General features: G+C 40.9%; 1 protein-coding gene across 2 annotated transcripts in view; it reads left to right on the forward strand.

The window, feature by feature from the left end:
- Pid1 (phosphotyrosine interaction domain containing 1) overlaps positions 1-11,085 on the forward strand; it is a 231,676-nt gene extending 220,591 nt beyond the window's left edge. For both annotated transcript variants that reach the window (XM_027941954.2, XM_071619584.1), the window contains exon 3: positions 8,980-11,085. In XM_027941954.2, the coding sequence (XP_027797755.1) occupies positions 8,980-9,456 (477 nt within the window). In that variant the 3' untranslated portion in view covers positions 9,457-11,085. The remainder of the gene's footprint in view (positions 1-8,979) is intronic.
- The last annotated feature ends 9,242 nt before the right edge of the window (positions 11,086-20,327 follow it).

A 20,327-nucleotide genomic window follows, 5' to 3' on the forward strand; every position in this document is an offset into this window, starting at 1 on the left:
GATGAAAAGGGAACAGTGATTCATGAAGAGCTGGCTGGGATACTAGAAGGAGAGGTTCTGAGGAGACGGGTATTATAGTGTAGATATTAGGTGTCCCCCAAAAGCTCACATGTGGGGCAATGCAAGGACATTCAGAGGTGAGACGATTGGGTTATGAGATCCTAACCCAATCAGTGAATCAATTTCCGAGGGGGATTAACTGAGTAGTAACTGAAGGCAGGTGGGGTGTGGCTGGAGGTGGGTATTAGGGGTGTGCCTTTAGGGTACGTATTTTGTGGCTGGTGAGTGGAGCTGTCTCTGCTTCCTGATCATCATGTGAGCCACTTCCCTCCACCATACTCTTCTATCATGATGCTCTGCCTCATCTCATGCCCCAGGGAAAGGAGGCGGCTGTCTCTGGACCTTTGGAACCATGAGCCCCCAATAAACTTTTCCTCCTTAGAATAGTTCCTTTTTTGTCACAGCAGTGAAAAAGCTGAGTAAAATAATGAGTCTTTCCTGTTCAGATGCTGTAAGCTCTGCAGACACCCTGGTGGGTCCCTTGCCTCCGTGCCCTCTTGTGTTGTCACACGCTGTATTTTCACATAATTTCTTCAGTCAAGGTTGGGCAAAGCCCACTTGTTCACACTGCAGACATCTTGGGGATGTCCATTTATGCCATTGAATGACACAGGAGAAAGACTTTCAATTTTTGCTGTTTATTTTTCTCAGAATGATTCATTTGTAATAACATTCTTGCCCAATGCCTGTCTCTGCAACCATACCAAAAAAAAAAAAAAATGCTAGTATTTATTGCATATTTCCAACTCCTCATTACTCCTCCTGAAGACTCTTCTTGTCATTTTATAAGTCCCTTTGTTCCAACTCCCTGGGTGGTGACGACTTGAAAAATCTTCTGTGTACTGTTTTGGAGAAGTTTAGTGACCAATTTGGTGACTTTGTGTTTCCTGTCACTTTGTGGCCCTGGAAGATTGCAGTTTGGATGGGGCCTAGAAGGGAGTCATTCATCTGGAAAACATTCACCTCTTTCACAGACGGGAAGGAGAACAGGATTCCCATTAGCCCGGCCTGACCTTGGTGCACAACTATGTAGTTCCTGGAGTTCCTGGGCATATTGAGTCCTGTGTTCTCACTAACAGGGAGAATGTGCCCACAGCAGAGCATTAGGGGGAAGATTCCTGTGGCAAGAAGGGACTTCTCTCCACATATCTAGAGCAATCCTTGTGACAGTGTTGATATAGACCTATGCAGGTATAATGCCCAGTGCTGTAAGGTTTCTCTTTATTGGGACCCATATGTTTCTTGGCCCAATATACATAAGGGACATTGTTCATGCACAGTGTCACTGAATCTTTGGGATTTCGAAGCAATTGAATTTTTAGTTGACAGGTTCTAGTTGTACATCTTTCTCGGGTGCAGTATGCTGTTTTGGTAATTTACATGTCATGTAAGGATCAGCTCCAAGTATTTACGTTATTAGGATCCCAAACATGTATCACGTCTTTGTGATGAGAACATCTGGAATCTCTCTTCTGGCTATTTTGAAAACTCAGTGGGATGCCTTATTGTTGACTATGATCACTCTTCTGTGTGATAGAACACCTTGTCTTCTCTCTGGCTGTGACTTGGGACCTGCTGTCCCCACTACCTCCTTCATCCTCCCTGGCCTCTGGTGACCACTCTTCTGCTCTCTACCTCTGTGAGCTCAGCTGTTTTCAATTCCATGTTCCTATCATTTGCAGCAACATGGATGAACCTGGAGATCATATTGTTAAATGAAATAAGCTAGGCACAGAGAGACAAGTTTTTTTTTTTTTTTTAAGTTTTACTTCTCTTGAAAATCAAAGTCACAAGGTACATTTTTATCAAACTATATTTTGACGGACATATTGTTTGCAAAAAAAAAAAGTATAAAATTCTCTTTTGTCTAAAGGCTGAATAGTGTTTTTCAGGGAGTCAACATTATGGGTTAGTGGCAACCTCTGGAGAACTGTAGGGAGAATTTGGAAGTACGTGGCCTGGCAGCAAATAAACTGATGCACAGGGGCAAGTGCACAGATACAGAGCAGGATTCCAGAACCTGGCCCACTATAGATGTCAGTAGGGTAAGTTTGAAGGGGTCATTCTAAGAACAGACTGTCCTAGAACTTTGTTTTACCATCTCACATTCTGTTTTCAGGAAAACTCTATTTAAATTTTCTTTTTTTTAAATTTCATTTTTTGAAAAATCATTCAAATAATTCCTTTGCTGCATTTCTTCAGTAGATAGCAACCGATAGCTTTTCTTTGTATTTATAATAATCTCAAGAGATTCCTGACAATTTTATCAACTCTACAAAGGTAAGAGTAGTTTCATTGACTTCCAAAAGCTTAACCATTATCACACTTCAGACCCTTGGACTCATATGTTTTGTGTTGACTCAACCCTGGAGGAACCAGAGAGCAACTCGTTCTGGGACTGTTTAGGAAGGTTTGAGCAGGGCCAGTGCTTTTGATTCAAAAGAAGACCAGGTCAGGAGCTCCGCCAAGCTCTGTCAAGCTGTAAGATGGAGCTGTCATATCTAGAGAATCGACCAGTCTCTGGCATTAGAGGGACATATTGCTAATCACGTGTTTTTAGGAAGGGCGTGTCTGTCTACGCTTCCTTTGTGGCCTCTGTTGAAAATTCATTCAAACGTGGATGTAAATTGTGGGTGTGCCTAGTAAATATTTGGTGTGACTGCTGACCCTTGTCCATGTCACAGTTGGGAGGAGCAGTTGCATAATGCTCTTTGAGCTCTCCTCCATTTGCTGGCTTAGTAACACTATACTTCACAACAGAAAGTCAACGGAACACTCAGATTAGTATTTGTGGAACATCTTGATGCTTCTCTGTTTACAAAGAAATTTTGGGAAGATGCCAAAAGACTGCAGCTTTTTAAATTGGAAGTTTTATTTTCTTTTATTTCATTTTTTTCAGAGATTATACACTTTTTTGTTTTTAGAAAACAAATATTTTATGTATATGTTATGCTTTGGATCTGGATTGTATCCCAGAGGCTCATGTGCTGAAAGTTTGGTCGGCAATGCAACATGTTCAGAGTCAGGGCTCTTGGGACGTGTTTGGATCATGAGGCTCTGACTTCATCAGCAGATTAATCCATCCATGGACTCCAAGATGAATGGGTTATTGTGAGGTGGTGGAAACTCTAGGAGGTAGAACCAGTTGGAGGGAGTGGTTCCTTGGAGGAGTGCCCTTGGGGACCATATCTTGCCCCCCCCCACCTGCTTCCTGGCTGCATGAGCTAAGCAGCTTCCCTACCCCATGCCCTCTGCCATGATGTTCTAAGGGGTCATTAGACCTCCCAACCTCAGGCTCAAAGCAATGGAGCTGACCATAGACTGAAACCTCTGAAACTGTGAGCCAAAATAAACCTTTCCTCTTTAAGTTTTTTTTTTTACTTAGGTATTTGTCACAGTGACAAAAAGCTGACTAAAACAGAGTTTGTGTATGTATAAAATATATATACATATATGTGTAATTTTGTGTACATGAAAGTATATAAGTGAGATTACATAAATACAAAGACATGCTATCAAGTTGTTGATTCTTTATATATGTATATGTTTCTATGGGTGTATGTGTAAAATGTGCATTCCATTTTATCTGATATTTTTAAAAGATTTCTAATTTTACTTTCTGCAATTTTAAAACAAGAATAAATTTTGTTATTAAAAGTGCCTGGGCAAAAACAGTAGAATCCTGTTACTTCTTTGGGAGGACCCCCTGCGTCTAGGATGCCCATATAACACCAAATTTTCTCTTATGCTCTAAGGATGGGAATGATGAGCACATGGTATCAAATGGAATGGCTTCATCCAATAGCAAAACGGTCTGGGTGTTTGACAGGTGTCTTTCAAGTCTCTTTCTTCTATGTTATTTCCCTCCTAGATTATTAAAATGTTGCTGAAATTCCCACATTTTGCTGTCCCAAGAATGCATCCCAGTGTCACTTGTTGGCTTGCTTAGGTGACTGTGGCCACTCCTCATATCTGGATCTAAGGTTCTGGGCTTTAAAATGAGTTAGTGATAACAACACTCCATCCTGACCCACAGGTTCTCAGTGGATCTAATGGATATGATATGGTTTTTGCCATCAAATGTGAGACAATATTAATTATCACCATTCTGTGTCTGGGGGTTTGCTTTGGCTGTGGACATACATAGTGGGTATCTGACACCTTAATTTTTTTTGATATTTTGATCTGCTATTCACATGTCACTGGTAAAAGTATATTGCTAAATCAGTTACTTTTATAATAAGTTAAGTATGAAGAGATTGCATCCATCTATTATGTTACCTTACTTAAAATTGTATTTATTAAGTAGCTTTAACTGTTGTCTTAGGATACTGATTTCTGCTCCATGATTCTTTCAAGACCACCTCCAAAATAAAATAAAATTTTATTTTCCTTAAAATATTTCTAGATCATAAATATTTATAAAGAGGGTTATATTATTTCTTAGTTGCCAAAGTTTCGCTACTATGAAATTCTTTCTGTAGGTGTATATCATCTACAACTTCTGATGAAGTTATTTTAAAAGTACCCTTTAATTGAATTACAGAAAAAGTTCCCATATACTTTTTGAAAGAAATCTCTTTGTTTGTGTGTTTATGCATTTGTATAAGAGACAGAGCAAGCTTTGAGAGAAGATCAAAGGAGTTCCCACCCTCCAGAGAATTTCTTCTATAAAATGTAAACATAGTTATTTCTAGTTTCAGTGAACAGTAAGAAAGAATATACTTTCATTTTGGGCACTGAAACAAATTTCCCTTTTTGTTTTTTCCTCCAGTTTTTTATTGTTGTAAAACACATACAACATAAAAGTCACATGAGTGTACATTTTACTTGCCCTAAATGCATGCATAAGGGTGAGCCACCACCACCACCACCACATTTATCCCATATTCCTTTCCATCCTGCAGAATGGAAACTCTGTACCCTTAAACAGAACTCCATATTCCACCCCCAGCATCAGTGTAACTTCTGTGTTTATAATTTTTATTTTAAATATCTTACATAAGCGAGATTACAGTATCTGTCTTTTAATGAATAGTGTATTCTGCTTAGCTAATATCCTCAAAGTCCATCCATGTTGTTCTGTGTCAGAATTTCCTTCCTGTTTAGAGCTGAATATTCCATATTTATTGATCCATTCATGTGTTGATAGAAACGTGGGTTATGTCCACATTTTAGGTATTTTGCATAATGCTTCTGTGAACTTGGGCATAAATGTCTCTTCAAGATCCTCTTTCTATTCTTTGGATATACACCCAGAAATGGAATTGCTGATAATTCTGTTTTTAATTTGTAGGTGAGCTGCCATATTGTTTGCTGTGGTTTGCATGTGGTGGGTGTGCCCCAGACACCCATTGAGACTAGAGACTTTACCCTCAGGGTGGCACTATTGGAAGGTAGTGGAATCTTTGGGAGGTGGGACCTATTAGGGACATGAGATGTTTCTAGTCATCCCTTTGATATTTCTAGTGAGAAGGTTATAACAGGACCAAGCCTGGCTGCCACCCTGCTCCCTGTCCTCTTTCTCCTGCTCCCTTTTCGAGATATGACTGCTGACTCTTACATATGCTTTTGCCATGAGCCACCACACCAAACCGATGGGACACCCCCCATTCCCCTACTGGCAGGTCTTGAACTTTGAACCTGCAGAATGCTAAGCTGGATAAGCCTTTTTCTCACTACTGTGTAGGTATTTCATTTGGTGGGAAAAGCTCACTGATACATTTTTCCACAGAGGCTGTCCTGTTGTAGGGTTCTGCCCACAGTGCACAGACTCCCACTTCTTCCTACCCTTGCCAACACCTGCTATATTCTGCCTATGTGAGAGCAGCCATGCTGGTGGGTGTAAAGCCATATCTCCTATAGTTTTGATTTCTGTTTCCCTAATGATTCATAGTGTTGAAGCTCTTTTCATGGGTTCATTGGTTATTTGCATGTCTTCTCTGGAAAAAATGTCTACTAAAGTCCTTTGCCCATTTTTGAACCAGATTTGTTTGTTGCTGTCGCTGTTGACTTTTAGGAGTTTCTTTACATATTCTAGACATTAACCCTTTGACAGATTTCTAATTTGCAAGTATTTCTCCTGTGGTTTCCTTCTTAATCCCTTGGTACTTTTTTGATTCATGCTTTAAAATATTTTTCATGAAGTCCCATTTGTCTCTTTTGTTTGTGTGTTACCAGTTCCTTTGGTGTCATAGCCAAGAACTCCTTGCGGAGTTCAATATCAAGAAGCTTTTGTGTTTTCATCTGTGAGTTTCATAGACTTAGGTGTCATATTTTATTTATTTTTATTTTTTTACTTTGCCTTTTTAAAATTAATTTATTTATTTCAAAATTAGGTGTATATGACAGCAGAATGCATTTTGATTCATCATACACACAATTGCAGCACAAGTTTACATTTCTATGGTTGTACACATTGTAGCGTCACACAGTCATACATTATCTAGGGCTAGGCCTTTGGTGTATTTTGGAATTTGTCTTTGTATATAGCCTTAAGTACAGTGCTAACTCTGGATATCCAGTTTTCCCAGCACCATTTATGGAAAAGACTGGCCTTTCCCCATTGAACGTTGCTTGGCTTCCTTGTTGAAAATCTTTTGACTCTATGTGTATATATTTCTGAGCTCTCTATTTAATTTCACTGTTTTTGCTTCTGTTTGCTCAACTCTACCTTTGAAGACCTCTAGTTAATTTTCCATTTTTCATTCTATCATAGTTTTCAGTTCAAAAATTTCTGTTTGGGTTCATTTTAAGTTTCTATTTTTGTTATTTCCATTTGTTCATGCTTCCCTTTCTTGACTTTCCCACATTTTTCTTTAGTCCTTTGAAATCTTAAAACAGTGGTCTTCAAGAATTTGTCCAGTAGATCTGCCGTCAGCTATTATTTCAGTGAGAATTTCTGTTTTGTTTTGTTTTTCCCCCATTGAATGGGCCATACACTCCTATTTTGTTACAAATCGAGTCCAGAGGGACAGGCTGTTCACCTGGTTGCTCTCCTGGGGATGATGGGTGCTTTCAGCATCTGAGTCCCTTTCTTTTTCGACCCGTTGTCTGTTTCGCCCTGCAGTAGCACTCCCACCCTCCTGGCCTTTCCCACTGCCTGGGCTTCTGCTATTAGTGGGTCTCCTCTCTTCCTTTCTTCCTGGCACCAGGCAGGTCTACTGAGCTCACACCCTACATCACATCCAGGTATATTCCCTCCCTCAAGTTCAGCCTGTTTCCTTCCAGTGTGGCCAGAGGCACCAGGGCTGTCGCATGCAGTGGCCTGATAAATGGCCATCTGCTGTGGCCTCTTTCCCTGCAGCAGCCTTGCATCTCCCCTTCCTTCTCCTCTTTACCCCCCAGCAATATTTGCAAATAAATTTCCACCTAGCTTCGGAGGCCTGGTGCCTTGAAATCCCATGGCTCACCTTTCTGAGGCTCCCCCTGAGCAGGGCTCCATTGCTCCTCTCTGAGTTCCTCGGGTACTTTCCTGTGCCCCTTGCCTGCCCTCTCCATGGTCTGCCTGCATCTCCATTGTATCTGTGCATGGGCAGAGGTTAGCGGTGGTCCAGAACCAGACCTGGTGAGCAGTGGAGCTGGGATGTGAACCTCACTTTCCTTGCCTCAAAGACTTTGCTGTGACGAATCCCCAGGCACTTCCCTCCTGTCAATTTCTGACCCTCCCCACTTTCACATCAACCTCCTCTCCATTGCCCACAGCACATGGCGTTTGTGTATAGTAGGCTCCCAATAAACCTCTAGAATATACAGCACCTCTGCCTCTCTCCTAAAAAGTCATCTTTTTAAAGGGACTATTCAATTGACACTTGTTTCACAGATAACCAAAGCACTAAAGGCTGCACTGGTACCTCCCTTCTGTGTCCTAAATGTTTTGTGGTAGCCTTTATTTCCCTGTTAAACATAAATATTGATTTGAGATCCTTGTGCCAAAAAGTTCTTTATCATGTCTTCCCGTTTCCATGGATCTTTCTCAGGGCGGCTTCTCCTCACATTCATAGTATTTATAAGTGGGTTGATTTTAAAGCTAATTAAATATTATTTCATGTTATTTCTTATCTGATCCTCAGGTTTTATGCGTTTCCATAATGTTTATTTCCCAATGGTAACTGTTCTATCCAGTTTAATGAATAAAAAATAAAATAGCTTAAATATCTACTTGGTATATCGTAAATAAGCTTTTTCTTAAAGATACTATTTGAATAATTTAGAATTCTGTTTCTTAGTTGGGGTATTGCCTGTCTTGCTATTTGATAAGCCAGTATTCTAGTCTTATCTGTAGATCTTTCATTTATTATCAAATAGTCAGATGCCCATCAGTTCAAACGCTATTTACGTTGAAAAAGAACTTGGCATTGTTGCATTTTAAAAACTTATCTCTGGAGGGAAAACAATCAGGCTTTAGGCTGTAACTTAAGTAGACCAGTTTTGCGTCCTTGGCATTAGCTGGAAGCCTGCAGCCTGATGAAATCAAAACCTGGAAGATTTGCAAAGAGAACCAGGCTAGGAGATAAGTTTAACAAAGCTTTTGTTTTCAGATGCAGCATCCTTTGATTCCTTGCTGTCATTAAATTCTGTGTGTGCATGGTGGAAAAGAAACTTTGAGTGACCTTATGATGTTAAGGAAATGCCAAATTATGTAAAAGATCCTAATCAATCATTTTTTAATTTGAAAGGGGGAAAGGGAGAGGGAAATAGTTCTCTAGTTATTTGATTTAAAAAATCCAAATCTATTTAAAGAATTTCAATACATTTGTCAAGTAGTGACCTATTAGGGAGAAAAGGTAGAGGTTCTGATGACAGTCTGTCCAGGGGGTGAGGGAGGTCTCTGTGCGTCTCCACTGGGGTGCCCATTCTTCCACTGGCGTGCAGATCCTGCTATTGACCTCTCTCTTTGCTTCCTCTTTCCTCCTGCAGGTCACCTATCTGGGGAAAGTGTCCACCTCAGGCATGCAGTTTTTATCAGGCTGCACCGAGAAGCCGGTCATCGAGCTCTGGAAGAAGCATACACTTGCCCGAGAAGACGTGTCCCCAGCCAATGCTCTCCTGGAAATCCGACCATTCCAGGTGTGGCTGCATCACCTCGACCACAAAGGTGAGGCCACGGTCCACATGGATACCTTCCAGGTGGCCCGCATCGCCTACTGCACCGCCGACCACAACGTGAGCCCCAACATCTTCGCCTGGGTTTATAGGGAGATCAACGATGACCTGTCCTACCAGATGGACTGCCATGCTGTGGAGTGTGAGAGCAAGCTGGAGGCCAAGAAGCTGGCCCACGCCATGATGGAGGCCTTCAAGAAGACTTTCCACAGTATGAAGAGCGATGGGCGGATCCACAGGGACAGCTCGTCCGAAGAGGTTTCCCAGGAGTTGGAATCCGATGATGGCTGAATGGACTTGAGATGCTGAGCAAAGGCAGCATTGGTCACGGAGTTCCAGATGACAGGTGAATGAGCAACGATTCAAATTTGGGATGAAAAGACTGCCACACTATTGGCTGACCATGCTTTTTAAATTCCGAAGAGCAATTCTAAATCTAAAGAAATGTATCATTAAAGTAATTACGTTACATTGAAATCTGCTGCTGCTGTGACTGTGAGGAGGGTGGGAGCTTGGATGGGGAGGAAGGTTCTAGACTTTCTCTCTTTTTTTTCCCCCTTATACGAACTCCTCCTCGTGGGAGATCTTCATGCCGATTTTTAACACTCTCAGGCAAATACTCTGCGGCTGTTATTTGAGGGACCATTCCAATCTGCCTTATGAAATCCAACCAGAATGTTAGAGGCACCTCTAGATCCCTGTGGGGGGCAGCGAGGGTGCTGATGCTGGTGCAGAGCCTGCAGGGACAGGAAGGGACAGCTCAAGAGGACCCAGAGCTCCTCTCCACGGCATGTTCCAGACCCTCCTCAGTACGTGAATCAGCACAGCCTTTATCAAGCTTTACAACTAACAACCTGATAGTTGGCAGTTAATTCGCAGTTAAAGATAATGCTTTTATTTACATGAATATATCAAGTAGTACCCTCTTATTGTATTCACTTCATCTATTTTCTTAGAATACTTGCAACTACTAATAATCCCTTCCCTTCTCCTGCACCATTCATCCTCCCTCCCCTTGCAGCATCCCTAGAGAAATGGATTCTCAGCATCCATTGCAGGACATCAAAGGGAAGAAAATGATCAAGCAAATGATATAAACAGTGAACACACCAACCAGAAATCTAAAGCAGAAGCTCTCTGAGAAAAAGGGAGCAAACGATTAGCACGTAACACCCCCTGTGGAGGCTGACCCTTTTACAAACCTGATTTATGGTCACTTGCTTGGTCCATGGTCCTGTCTGATGAACCCTCCATGGAAAGCTTCAATCTCCTTTGCCACCACAAGGAAGCTTTGCTCCAGCACTCAACACTGCTCTCAAGTAGGGAATGAGTTGCATAAATGCAGCTGGTCTAGAGAAACTACGTCCACTGTAACCTAAAGGGAAATCTTATCTTGTTCTCTGAAAGTTGGTGATGTCTTAGAGTCAGAATTGCCCACTGGTTCGTGGTTTCTAATGAGAAATTCTCCCTAGGAAAGCTGAGAATTCTCAGTCTCACAGATCTTTAAATACCATCAAGAATGGAATGGGTTTCATGGGATGAAATACATGCATTTAAGGCTGAGAGCAGATGAGTGATTTTCCAAGTAATACTGCTCCTTTACAAAGTCTGTTTTCATTCTTGGTAATGGTAGGGGCACTGGGCACCTTAGAAGCCTTAAATGAAAGCCAATATAATCCAGACAGTGATGGTGTCAGCATTTGGTCTGCGGATCTGTGTGTCCTTGTACGTGTTTGTGTGTTTGTACGTGTGCCCCTGTGTGTGGGTCCAGTTTTCAGGCATGTACAGTGAGCATGGCTCATACTGAGGAGGACTCGTCTCCTGAAGATATGCTTGTTGCTTTACGACATATGTAAACGATTCTTTAGCATAAATGCATTCATTCTTTAATAAAAATATGTTTGAGTTAATAAATCTGAAGAGTTTCATACTTTGTTTGTTTTCTTTTCCAAGCAATGGAAACCCAAATAGTAAAATAGATCAAATTGAGTAAGTAGAACAATTCTACCTAAAGAAAATTTTTATACTTGCTCATAAATTGCCTGTTCTTTGATTGTGTTTAAAAATTTTGTTTTATCTTCTAAATATTTAATTTGTTTTTAATGGTTAGCCTACCCTTAACTGAGATAACACAACAGTTGGAAAGAGTTATTTGGTACAATAGATTTACTTCAGAAGAATGCTTCCAGAATATTTTGCAAATTATTGCTATTTTGAAAATCCCCTGTACATCTTTGGAGAAGCCACGCTGAAATCCTGGAAGGTAAGCTCTGAGGAGACTGGTTAAAAACCATCTCCTCCAAGCCATGATTTCTCAGAATGGCCCCATCAATCAAGCGAGGCAGGTGGCCTTGGAGTCTGTGTGTTTTCAGAAATGCCCTTCATGGTATCAGTAACAAATATAAAGTCTTTTAAAGTGAAAATGTGGATGACTGCTAAAAAGATGAACTCAAGTGAGAATTACTACCCAACTCTTGTGATGGAAATGGCTTTTCTCTCCAGTCCAACTTTCCCCAATTTTATTTCCACTCCACTGTCCTTGAACATACATCTGAAAGGAAGAGAAACAACAAACCAAACAGCATATATTTCAAAACCATGTCATTTTCCTCTCTGAGCAAAAGCTGAATCCCAAGTGCATTTGTGGTTATTTTTTTTGTGGGTGGGGTGGGGGAACTCTTGCTAATATTTTTTTCAGGGTCCTAAGTGACACACGCTTGTAACTCACTCAAATCATATTGACATGACATTTTGCATGGGATGAATGGTAAGCAATAGAAAAATAAATACACAAAGACTATGAAGTCTTTGGTGGGGGCCAATAGTTATTCCTCTCAGAGGGAAGATCCAGGTTTGTAATTTTTTTTTCTTTTTTTGGTACCAGGGATTGAACTCAGGGACACTTGATCATTGAACCACATCCCCAACCCTTTTTATATTTTATTTAGAGACAGGGTCTTGCTGAGGTGCATAGGGCCTGAAATCCTCCTGCCTCAGCCTCCCAAGCTGCTAGGATTACAGGCCTGCACCACTGTGCCCAGCTGTAATATTTTTAAATGCTTTTTACTCCCCCTTCCTGAGCTAGCTTTTCTATGTCCCATTCCTGTGAGTTACCTCCTATGCTCCTCAAAACTATCCTGTAGGCAGGTGTGACAGTTGCTTCAGACATGAGGAAACTGAGGCTTAGAGAGATGAAATCGCTTAGCAGAGGCAAGGCAGGTGGGGTGTGTTTGATCCCTCTGGTCCAGGCCCAGGCCCTGTTGCAGCAAGATCCATCATACCTGGGTCTTTCATTTCCATTTCTCTAAAAATCACCTAACTTATTATAAATTCACATATCTATAGCATTCTGAAGAAGCATTCTTTGCTATTTACTCTGGAAGTATTTTTGACCATGATAGAATTTTAAGAGCCAAGCCCCAAGAAGCTTTATTTGAGCACAAAAAGTAATATCAACCCTTGATTAGGGATTTTCCTGGCTGTGGGCAATGGTCACAATCCTCTTCTCTTAAATCAAGATTTCTGTTTGGCTTATTTTGTGTTGCTCAGGACTCATTAAAACACTCCATCAAGTCCTTCTCGTACAGGACTCTGTAGCATCCTGTGATTTTCCTCCATGTCATTCAGTGCCATTTTCAACCACATAATTATTTACATATTTATGTAAATATCTGTTTAGTTGTCTTAAGATGGGGAATTTGTCCCTTTTTTCCAGTTTTATCCCCAGCTCCTCTAGCAGGACGAGGCACTGGGGAGGAGCTCTCAAGGTGGAGGGATACACACACCCAAGGGACAATCAATCACTGTGTGTCTTTGATTCACAAATTCTAGGGCAGGATCCTGGAGCACTGGAAGGTTCCCTAGTAACTCCCCCACCCAGTTTCCTCAAAGGTGAGCAAATAGCTTTCTACTGAAGAAAAACAGGGCTCCTCACCCAATTCCCAAAAGATGCTGTGGCTGCCTGGAGATAATAGCCCAGTGCTGGATGCGGCTGGATGACTGAGGGGGCAGCCAGGTGATGTGTCTCAGGACACCAGCATTTAGTGGATGAGAGAACTTTCGTCATATGTTGTCCCTGTTTATTTCTGTCATTTAAAAGAAGAGAATGACTGTGGAGGGAGGGCACTTTTACATTCTGATAAAGGAAGCCTGATGAATTTGGCTGGGTCTTTCACCAAGCTTATCCTGTAGAAATGTCTTTTTTTCTTTTCTGTCCCCCCCTCTGCTTTTTCTATTTCTTTCTTTCTTCCACCCTTTCTTCCTTTTCTCTCTTTCTGCCTTCCATGTGTATTAACCCCTTGATACATTCCAGACTCTGTTGGATTTTAGAAGGCAGGAGCCTGTATGCTCTGAATCTGAAACCACACATTCCGGTTTGTGATCCACTGGTGCAAAACTTGGCAAGACTGAGGAACAGTGAAGCTTTCCTACCCTATTATTTATTTATTCATTTATCTTAATTAGATGGGACATGACTTAATTCTTCATTGTCTAACATTGCTTAAATATTCAAAAAACATGTTCTTCCAGTCTCTCAGACATACACTAAACTAACTTAGAGTGAAGGTGAAGACACCCATAATTGTCAGAAGGCAACTCCAAAATTCTGATTGATCTTCAACTTTTCTGCGTAATGATGAGATTTGGCTCTGGGAATAATTTGGCTTCTGGAATAATTGATCAGCTTGAAACCTTTGGCTTCTCCTTCTGAAGAGGTGCCAAATGATAATAGTCACAAGAAGAAAACTAAGTGTGGTGCAGAGAAGCCCAAGCATAAAAAGAAAAACAACGGGAAGGGTAGAAACCAATTGTTCAGAGGATATTTGGATATTTGCAAATAGACCTTACTCTGGATATTTGCAAATGAGCCATATTTGTTAAAATGAATCTAAGACATGGTGATCTTGTACAATTGAGCACAACTAATGCTCCCAGACTTGTGGAAAGTGTTTCTTTTGAAATGCCCTAGTAAGATTATCTTGGGCTTTGCTTATGCACACAAAATTGGGGATTCAACATGAATCTGAGTAGATTTTCTTTGGGATACTTAATGGTTTCTACTTTAAAAAATAATGTTCCTAAGTTTTTGATAGCTTGGCTTAGAAGTTACTCGAGTGATAGTAAACTAAGATTAGTGACTTCTTATGTATTAATTCAACCACCTCATAATAAATAAACCAATAATTATCAATACCTCCATATCTATACCTTCTTTTAACAGCTATTTTCTAAATGAATACACACACATATATTCCTTTTTGAAAGCGTATATGTAGGGAAAGTTTGGATTATTTGAAAACTTTGTGAAATTTTTTTAATATTTATTTTTTAGTTGTAGTTGGACACAATATCTTTACTTATTTATTTTTATGTAGTGTTGGGGATCGAACCCAGGGCCTCGCCCATGCTAGGCGAGCACTCTACCGCTGAGCCACAACCCCAGCCCGAAAACTGTGTGAAATTTGTAAAATAAAACATGATACTGCATGAGACCTGTTTGATATCAATCCTATCATTACATTGCCTTAGTTGCCCTTCCAGAACATTCTTTGCCCTCTGGGGGCAAAGCTTAAGAGAAGCTCATAAGGAAATATCCACTTAGGAGGAAGAGCCAAGAGTAGGCTGCATTCCATAGTCTTTTCTTTTTTAGGAATTATTATTTTAATGACATGGTTGCATATATTTATAGCATGCAACATGATGTCTTGAATATGCACATATTGTGGATTGTCTAAATCAAACTAATAAACATGTGCATTGTTTCACATAATTGCTTCTATGGTGAGAACAGTTTAAATCTCCCTTGGCAATTTTCAGGAAATTAAAAACACAGTGAGATGTCATCCTGCACCTGTTAGAATCACTACTGTCAAAAAGACAAAAGATAACAGGTGTTGTGAGGATGTAGAAAGGAAAGGGAAACTTTGTACACTGTAGGTAGGAATTTGAAAGGAAAGGGAAACTTTGTACACTGTAGGTAGGAATTTGAGTTGGTGAAGCCATTATGGGGAACAATCTGGAAGTTCTTCAAATAACTAAACACAGAACTGCTATATGATCCAGCAACCCCACTTCTGGTTATGAAATCAGTATGTCAAATAGGTTTCTGCACTCTCTCTTTCATGGAAGCATCATTCCCAATAGCCAATATATGGTATCAACCCAAGTGTCCATCAGCAGGCAAATAGATGAAGAAAATGTGCTATATAAATATACACACACAAAAGGTTATTCAACCTAAAGAAGAAGAAAATTCTGTCATTGGCAAAAATATGTATTAATTTGAAGGGCATTTATCTAAGTGAAATAAGTCAGGCAAGAAAGACAACTGCATGATCTTACTTATATGTGAAAACTCAAAGTGTAGCATTTAAGGAAACAGAAAGGTGGTGGTTCCCAGGAGCTGGGGAGGTATTGGACAAAAGAAACAAAATTTCCGGTTGACAGAAGTAGTAAGTTCAACAGTCTACCATACAGCATGGTTACTGTAGTGAACCATAGTTTATAATATTCATGATCACTTTTTGATGTAAATTTTGGATCAGTGAAGACTCAATCTTGTTATAGGTCTAAACATTGTGGTTCTGATTCCAATTTTGCCCAAAACCCCACATCTAACAAATGTCACTGTGTTTGTGATTGGATTATCTTCATGTAGAGGGTGTTACATGAATGGAAACATCTCCCCTGGGGGCCTGGATGGAACTGGGCCCTTAATTTAGCCCTCTCTGATAGCTTACTGCCTTTCCCATGCTGATTGCAATAGCTTTTCCTAGAACTGAGTACCACACTTCTAGAAATTGGTATATTTAAAGCTTGTTTACCTTAGACAAACTAATTAGAAGTTTGTGGTTTTAGTCTTGAAAATGTTAGGTTTTATGTTTGTTTTAATAAAAAAATATAAACAGGATGAATAATGTTGCTATAGAAAATACAGCCTATTTGGGAAAACATTGGTAATTGACTAGATAAAGTATAATTTCAGCATGAGGGAAGCCAGCTTGACTGAAATTGCACCTTTGCAATGTTCGTTTCAGGCCACTTTTCTGTTTATAAAAGTGAGTTGTTCAAGTGGGTTATTCACTACACAAGAGAAGGTTAACATAACCCTCGACTAATTCAGAGTCTTGAAAGTAGTAAAATTTCTCTTCTTTTAAAGTATCTGTCATTTATGTACCTCTTCCCTTTCAGATGGTATAAATGTTTGGTTCTAAAAATAAAACCTAAACCCTAAAATGATCCTTTGTCAGAGAAAGAGTTGTTGAAATAACTCTTCACAACTATTTTTTTCCTCTCTTAAATCAGGACATTAAATCATTGTATTTCACCTTAAGAAGCTCAGTAACTAATCAAGGGCATACAGTAAATCAATTGTGAAATTTATTTTTAGTGGTCTGACTTGTATTTAAAGTTCACAAATGTGCAGTTTTCAGATCTGTGAATGTACTTGTGACAGCATTGACCCCCTTCCGTCTGAACATACATTAATTCTATTTGAGCCACATATGAGATTCTGAGGGTGATTCTACCCAGTTTGTGCCCTGCCCAGTGTCCATGGTAAATAGTGCCAAGTAGGAATTGGAAAACATCTCCTGCTCCTGTAGCAACATTTATGTGAGAGAAGGCATCAGCCTGTAGGAACAGAAACTGTTTTGCAATCCACCAGGCTAGGAGGTGTATTTTGCCCACAGGTGATATTCACAATTCATCTTAAAAATAGCAGCTGTGAGTTTTACCCATATCTCAATTCTTAGTCTACTGGGCGGTGGGTGGGGAAGGGCTTCTGGTTAACACTGACACTGGTTTTCCTAAAGGTTCCAGATAACTTGTCGACCTTTTCTTCATTCTTTGCCCATCACTAACCCGCTGGGTTTATACTTAAGAAGACAGGGAAAGGAAAGGAGTAAACTGTTGGAGTGCAGAAGCTGTGACCAGCACTGTCCCTAGGGATGGTTATTCCTCTGTAAGTGGCATCTCCATTTTGCAACCGTCGCACTGTTAGGCAGCAACAGAGTTGGAATTCAAGTCCAGACGCCTAGAACATCCAATGCTAGATACCTCACCACTCCGCAGGCTTCACAAACCCAAAGAGGGGCCATCAGTGACCGGAGATCATGTTCTGGAGAAGAGCCATTGATCTGACCTCAGGGGTTGCCTGACTTCTAACCTCTGAATCCAAACAATTGTAAGTGCTGACTCATTGCGTTCTAAGGCTTCAGGATGGAAAATATTGCTTCTTAAGAATCAAATAATTGTTTCCTTAGTGATATTTCTTCTCTGTTGCTCTTGAGAGAACAGCATGACACGATCCACATGTTAGAAATAAGACAAAATCTAGAAAACAAGACGGAATTCATTCTGGAGGACCCCTGGGTACACTCTATGGTCCATGGCAGAAGGCCCTGAAGATAAAGGTTGGTGTCATTCATGTTCCCCTAGGTGGGCCGCCCAGGCACAAGTCTCATTTCTTTCTTCTTCTTTTAATCCTGCCATTGACTCCAGGCTTTCCTGGCCCCATCGTGACAGGGATGGGCTGAAGTCAAGCACTAGCAGCTCCTGAGGAAGAAAGAGAGAGCCCTGCATTACCCCCCATTTGGTTGCTGTCAGCTCTGATAATTTCTGCACATGTGATGTTTTTGTCTTTTCTCTGTAAATGGCCTTCTTGAAGGGCAGTCTCCACATAAAACTTTTCTCCCATTTTACTCTCCTATTTTGGGGCAAGGAATTGTTATGGTTTAGATGTGAGGTGTCCCCCAAAAGCTCATGTGTGAGACAATGCAAGCAGGTTTGGAGGAGAAATGATCTGGTGATAGCCTTAACCTAATCAGTGAATTAACCCCCCTGATGGAATTAACTGAGTGGGAACTGGAGGCAGGTGCTGTGTGTGTGGCTAGAGGAGGTGGTTCACTAGGGGAGTGGCCATGGGGCATATATTTTGCATCTGGAGAGTGGAGTCTCTCTCTCTCTGCTTCCTGATCAGCGTGTGAGCTGCTTCCCTCTGCCACACTCTTCCTCCATGATGTTCAGCCTCACCTCAAGCCCCGAGGAATGGAGCCGGCCTTCTATGGACTGAGAAGTCTGAAACTGTGAGCCCGAAAATAATCTATTCCTCCTCTAATATTGTTCTGGTCATATCTTTTAGTCACAGCATCAAAAAAGCTGATTAAAATAGAATCTGCACACGTAACCTCCAGCCTCACCCCGTCTCTGGGCCTCCAGAGTTTCTATTGTTCCAACCTAAATTTGATTATGCCAGACTTTTGCTTAAAATCCTCACACTGTCTGCAAGATAAACCAATTAATGTCTCCCCTCCTCCCCTTTGAGCCCTCTCTTCTTAATTTCACATTTTAGAGTAATACACAAGCTCCTTCTCATGTTCCCACCTTAACTCTGTGTTGCCCTGGACAGGGACTTTAGTATCTCAGGCCTCAGTTTCCTCATCTGAAAAGTAGGCCTAATTGGTGCCTACCTCACAGGGGCAATGAGGACGGAGGAGAGGACACAGGTGGAGAAGCTAGGCCAGGGCTCCGGCCTTCATAGCTTTCACTAGCAAAGCTTTTGGGGGTTCATTGGCTCTTTTTGTTCTCCCCTAGGAACCTGCTGGGTATTCCAAAGAGCTCTTGGCAATTTCCCAAGACTTGGCCATGGCACACCCTGCTCCCTCTTTGCTTCTGGTTCCCTCTCTTAGACTCCTCGAGAAGACACCTCTGCCGTTGCCTGCACTTAAAGCTGTTCCCTATTTCCAAGGCTTCTCCACGCCTGGCCTGACAGTTTCCGGGCAGTGACATCCAATAACCATATGTTGGCAGACACACATGTGATTTTAAATTTTCTAGAAACTGAATAGTTTCTTTTAAGAAAGAAATCAGTGAAATGAATTTTAATAGCATACTATATTTAATCCAATATATCAAGAAGATTATCACTTAAAAATGAGATACAAACTGTATTGGTAAAACATTTTATTCTACTTATATTACGTCCTTAAAAATCTAGTGTGTGTTTTGCACTCTGCAGACCCATCACATGCTCCATAGATACATATGAGTGGTAGCTACTGTATTGAATGGCATAGCCCAGAGGGCAAGAATCACAGCCTCAGATCTCTCACCCACAAAGCCCATCCCAGTGGCTGGTGCATAGGAGGTGCTCATATATGCTTATCTAATGAATAAAATGTTGCACGTGTAACCCTTCCTCAGGCATGCACGTGTATCAGTTTTCTAGAGCTGCATAACAAAATGTCACAAACTGGGTGGTTTAAATACCAGAAATTTAATTTCTCATGGTTTTAGAAACTGGAAAATGGAGACCAAGATATTGGCAGACACTGCAGGGAAGAATTTGTTCCCTGCCTTCTTCTTGCTTCTGGTAGTTTACTGGCAATCTTTGGCTTTCTTTGGCTTCTATATTGCTCCAATCTCCACCTTCATTTCTCATGGTGTGTGTGTGTGTGTGTGTGTGTGTGTGTGTGTGTGTGTGTGTGTTCAAAATTCCTTCTTTTAGAAGGTCACTAGTCATATTGGATTGGGGACTCATTTTGAAAAAAAATATCTGCAATAATCTTCTCAAAGTCATATTCTGAGATACTGAGGATTGGGACTTCAGGGTAGGAACTAAGGATCCCAATTCAGCCCATAATGATAAAGGAAGCATTAATGATGTTGAGCTTTGGTTCCGGGGTCAGGCCTTAAAGGGACAGAGCAAGGCTCCACTTCAAGTTGTTCAATTCCAAATTTAATACCTTTCCTACTGCTGTCATTTTGGGGAAATTTCATTATCTGGGCTCAGTTTCTCTGGGCCAGCCAGAGTTGTGCCTGAGTTATGGAGAACAGGAGATGGTTTCTTTGAAGCATATTTTTATTTAATTTTAAAAAATTCTTTGTGAAATAAAATTAACATGGTTTTTGAAATGCACATGCATTACAAGGAGATAAAATTCCCCTGAAATTGCCCTTTCTCATCTTTCATTTCCTTTTATTGCAATAGCATCTGGCCATGGCTGGTTCGGGTTATCTGCTGAGGGAAATGAGGTTGTGAGGGGAGAGCAGGGAGAGAATGTAAGAAACAGCTCAAAGCAGCAAGATGACCCTTTTCTCTGTGTGACAACAGCCAATTCCTTGAGGCTAAGTTTCCGCAGCTGAGCCAACTCTGGTCTAAG

The sequence above is a fragment of the Marmota flaviventris genome, chromosome 11, assembly GCF_047511675.1.
Source record: "Marmota flaviventris isolate mMarFla1 chromosome 11, mMarFla1.hap1, whole genome shotgun sequence".
Taxonomy (NCBI): Eukaryota; Metazoa; Chordata; class Mammalia; order Rodentia; family Sciuridae; genus Marmota; species Marmota flaviventris.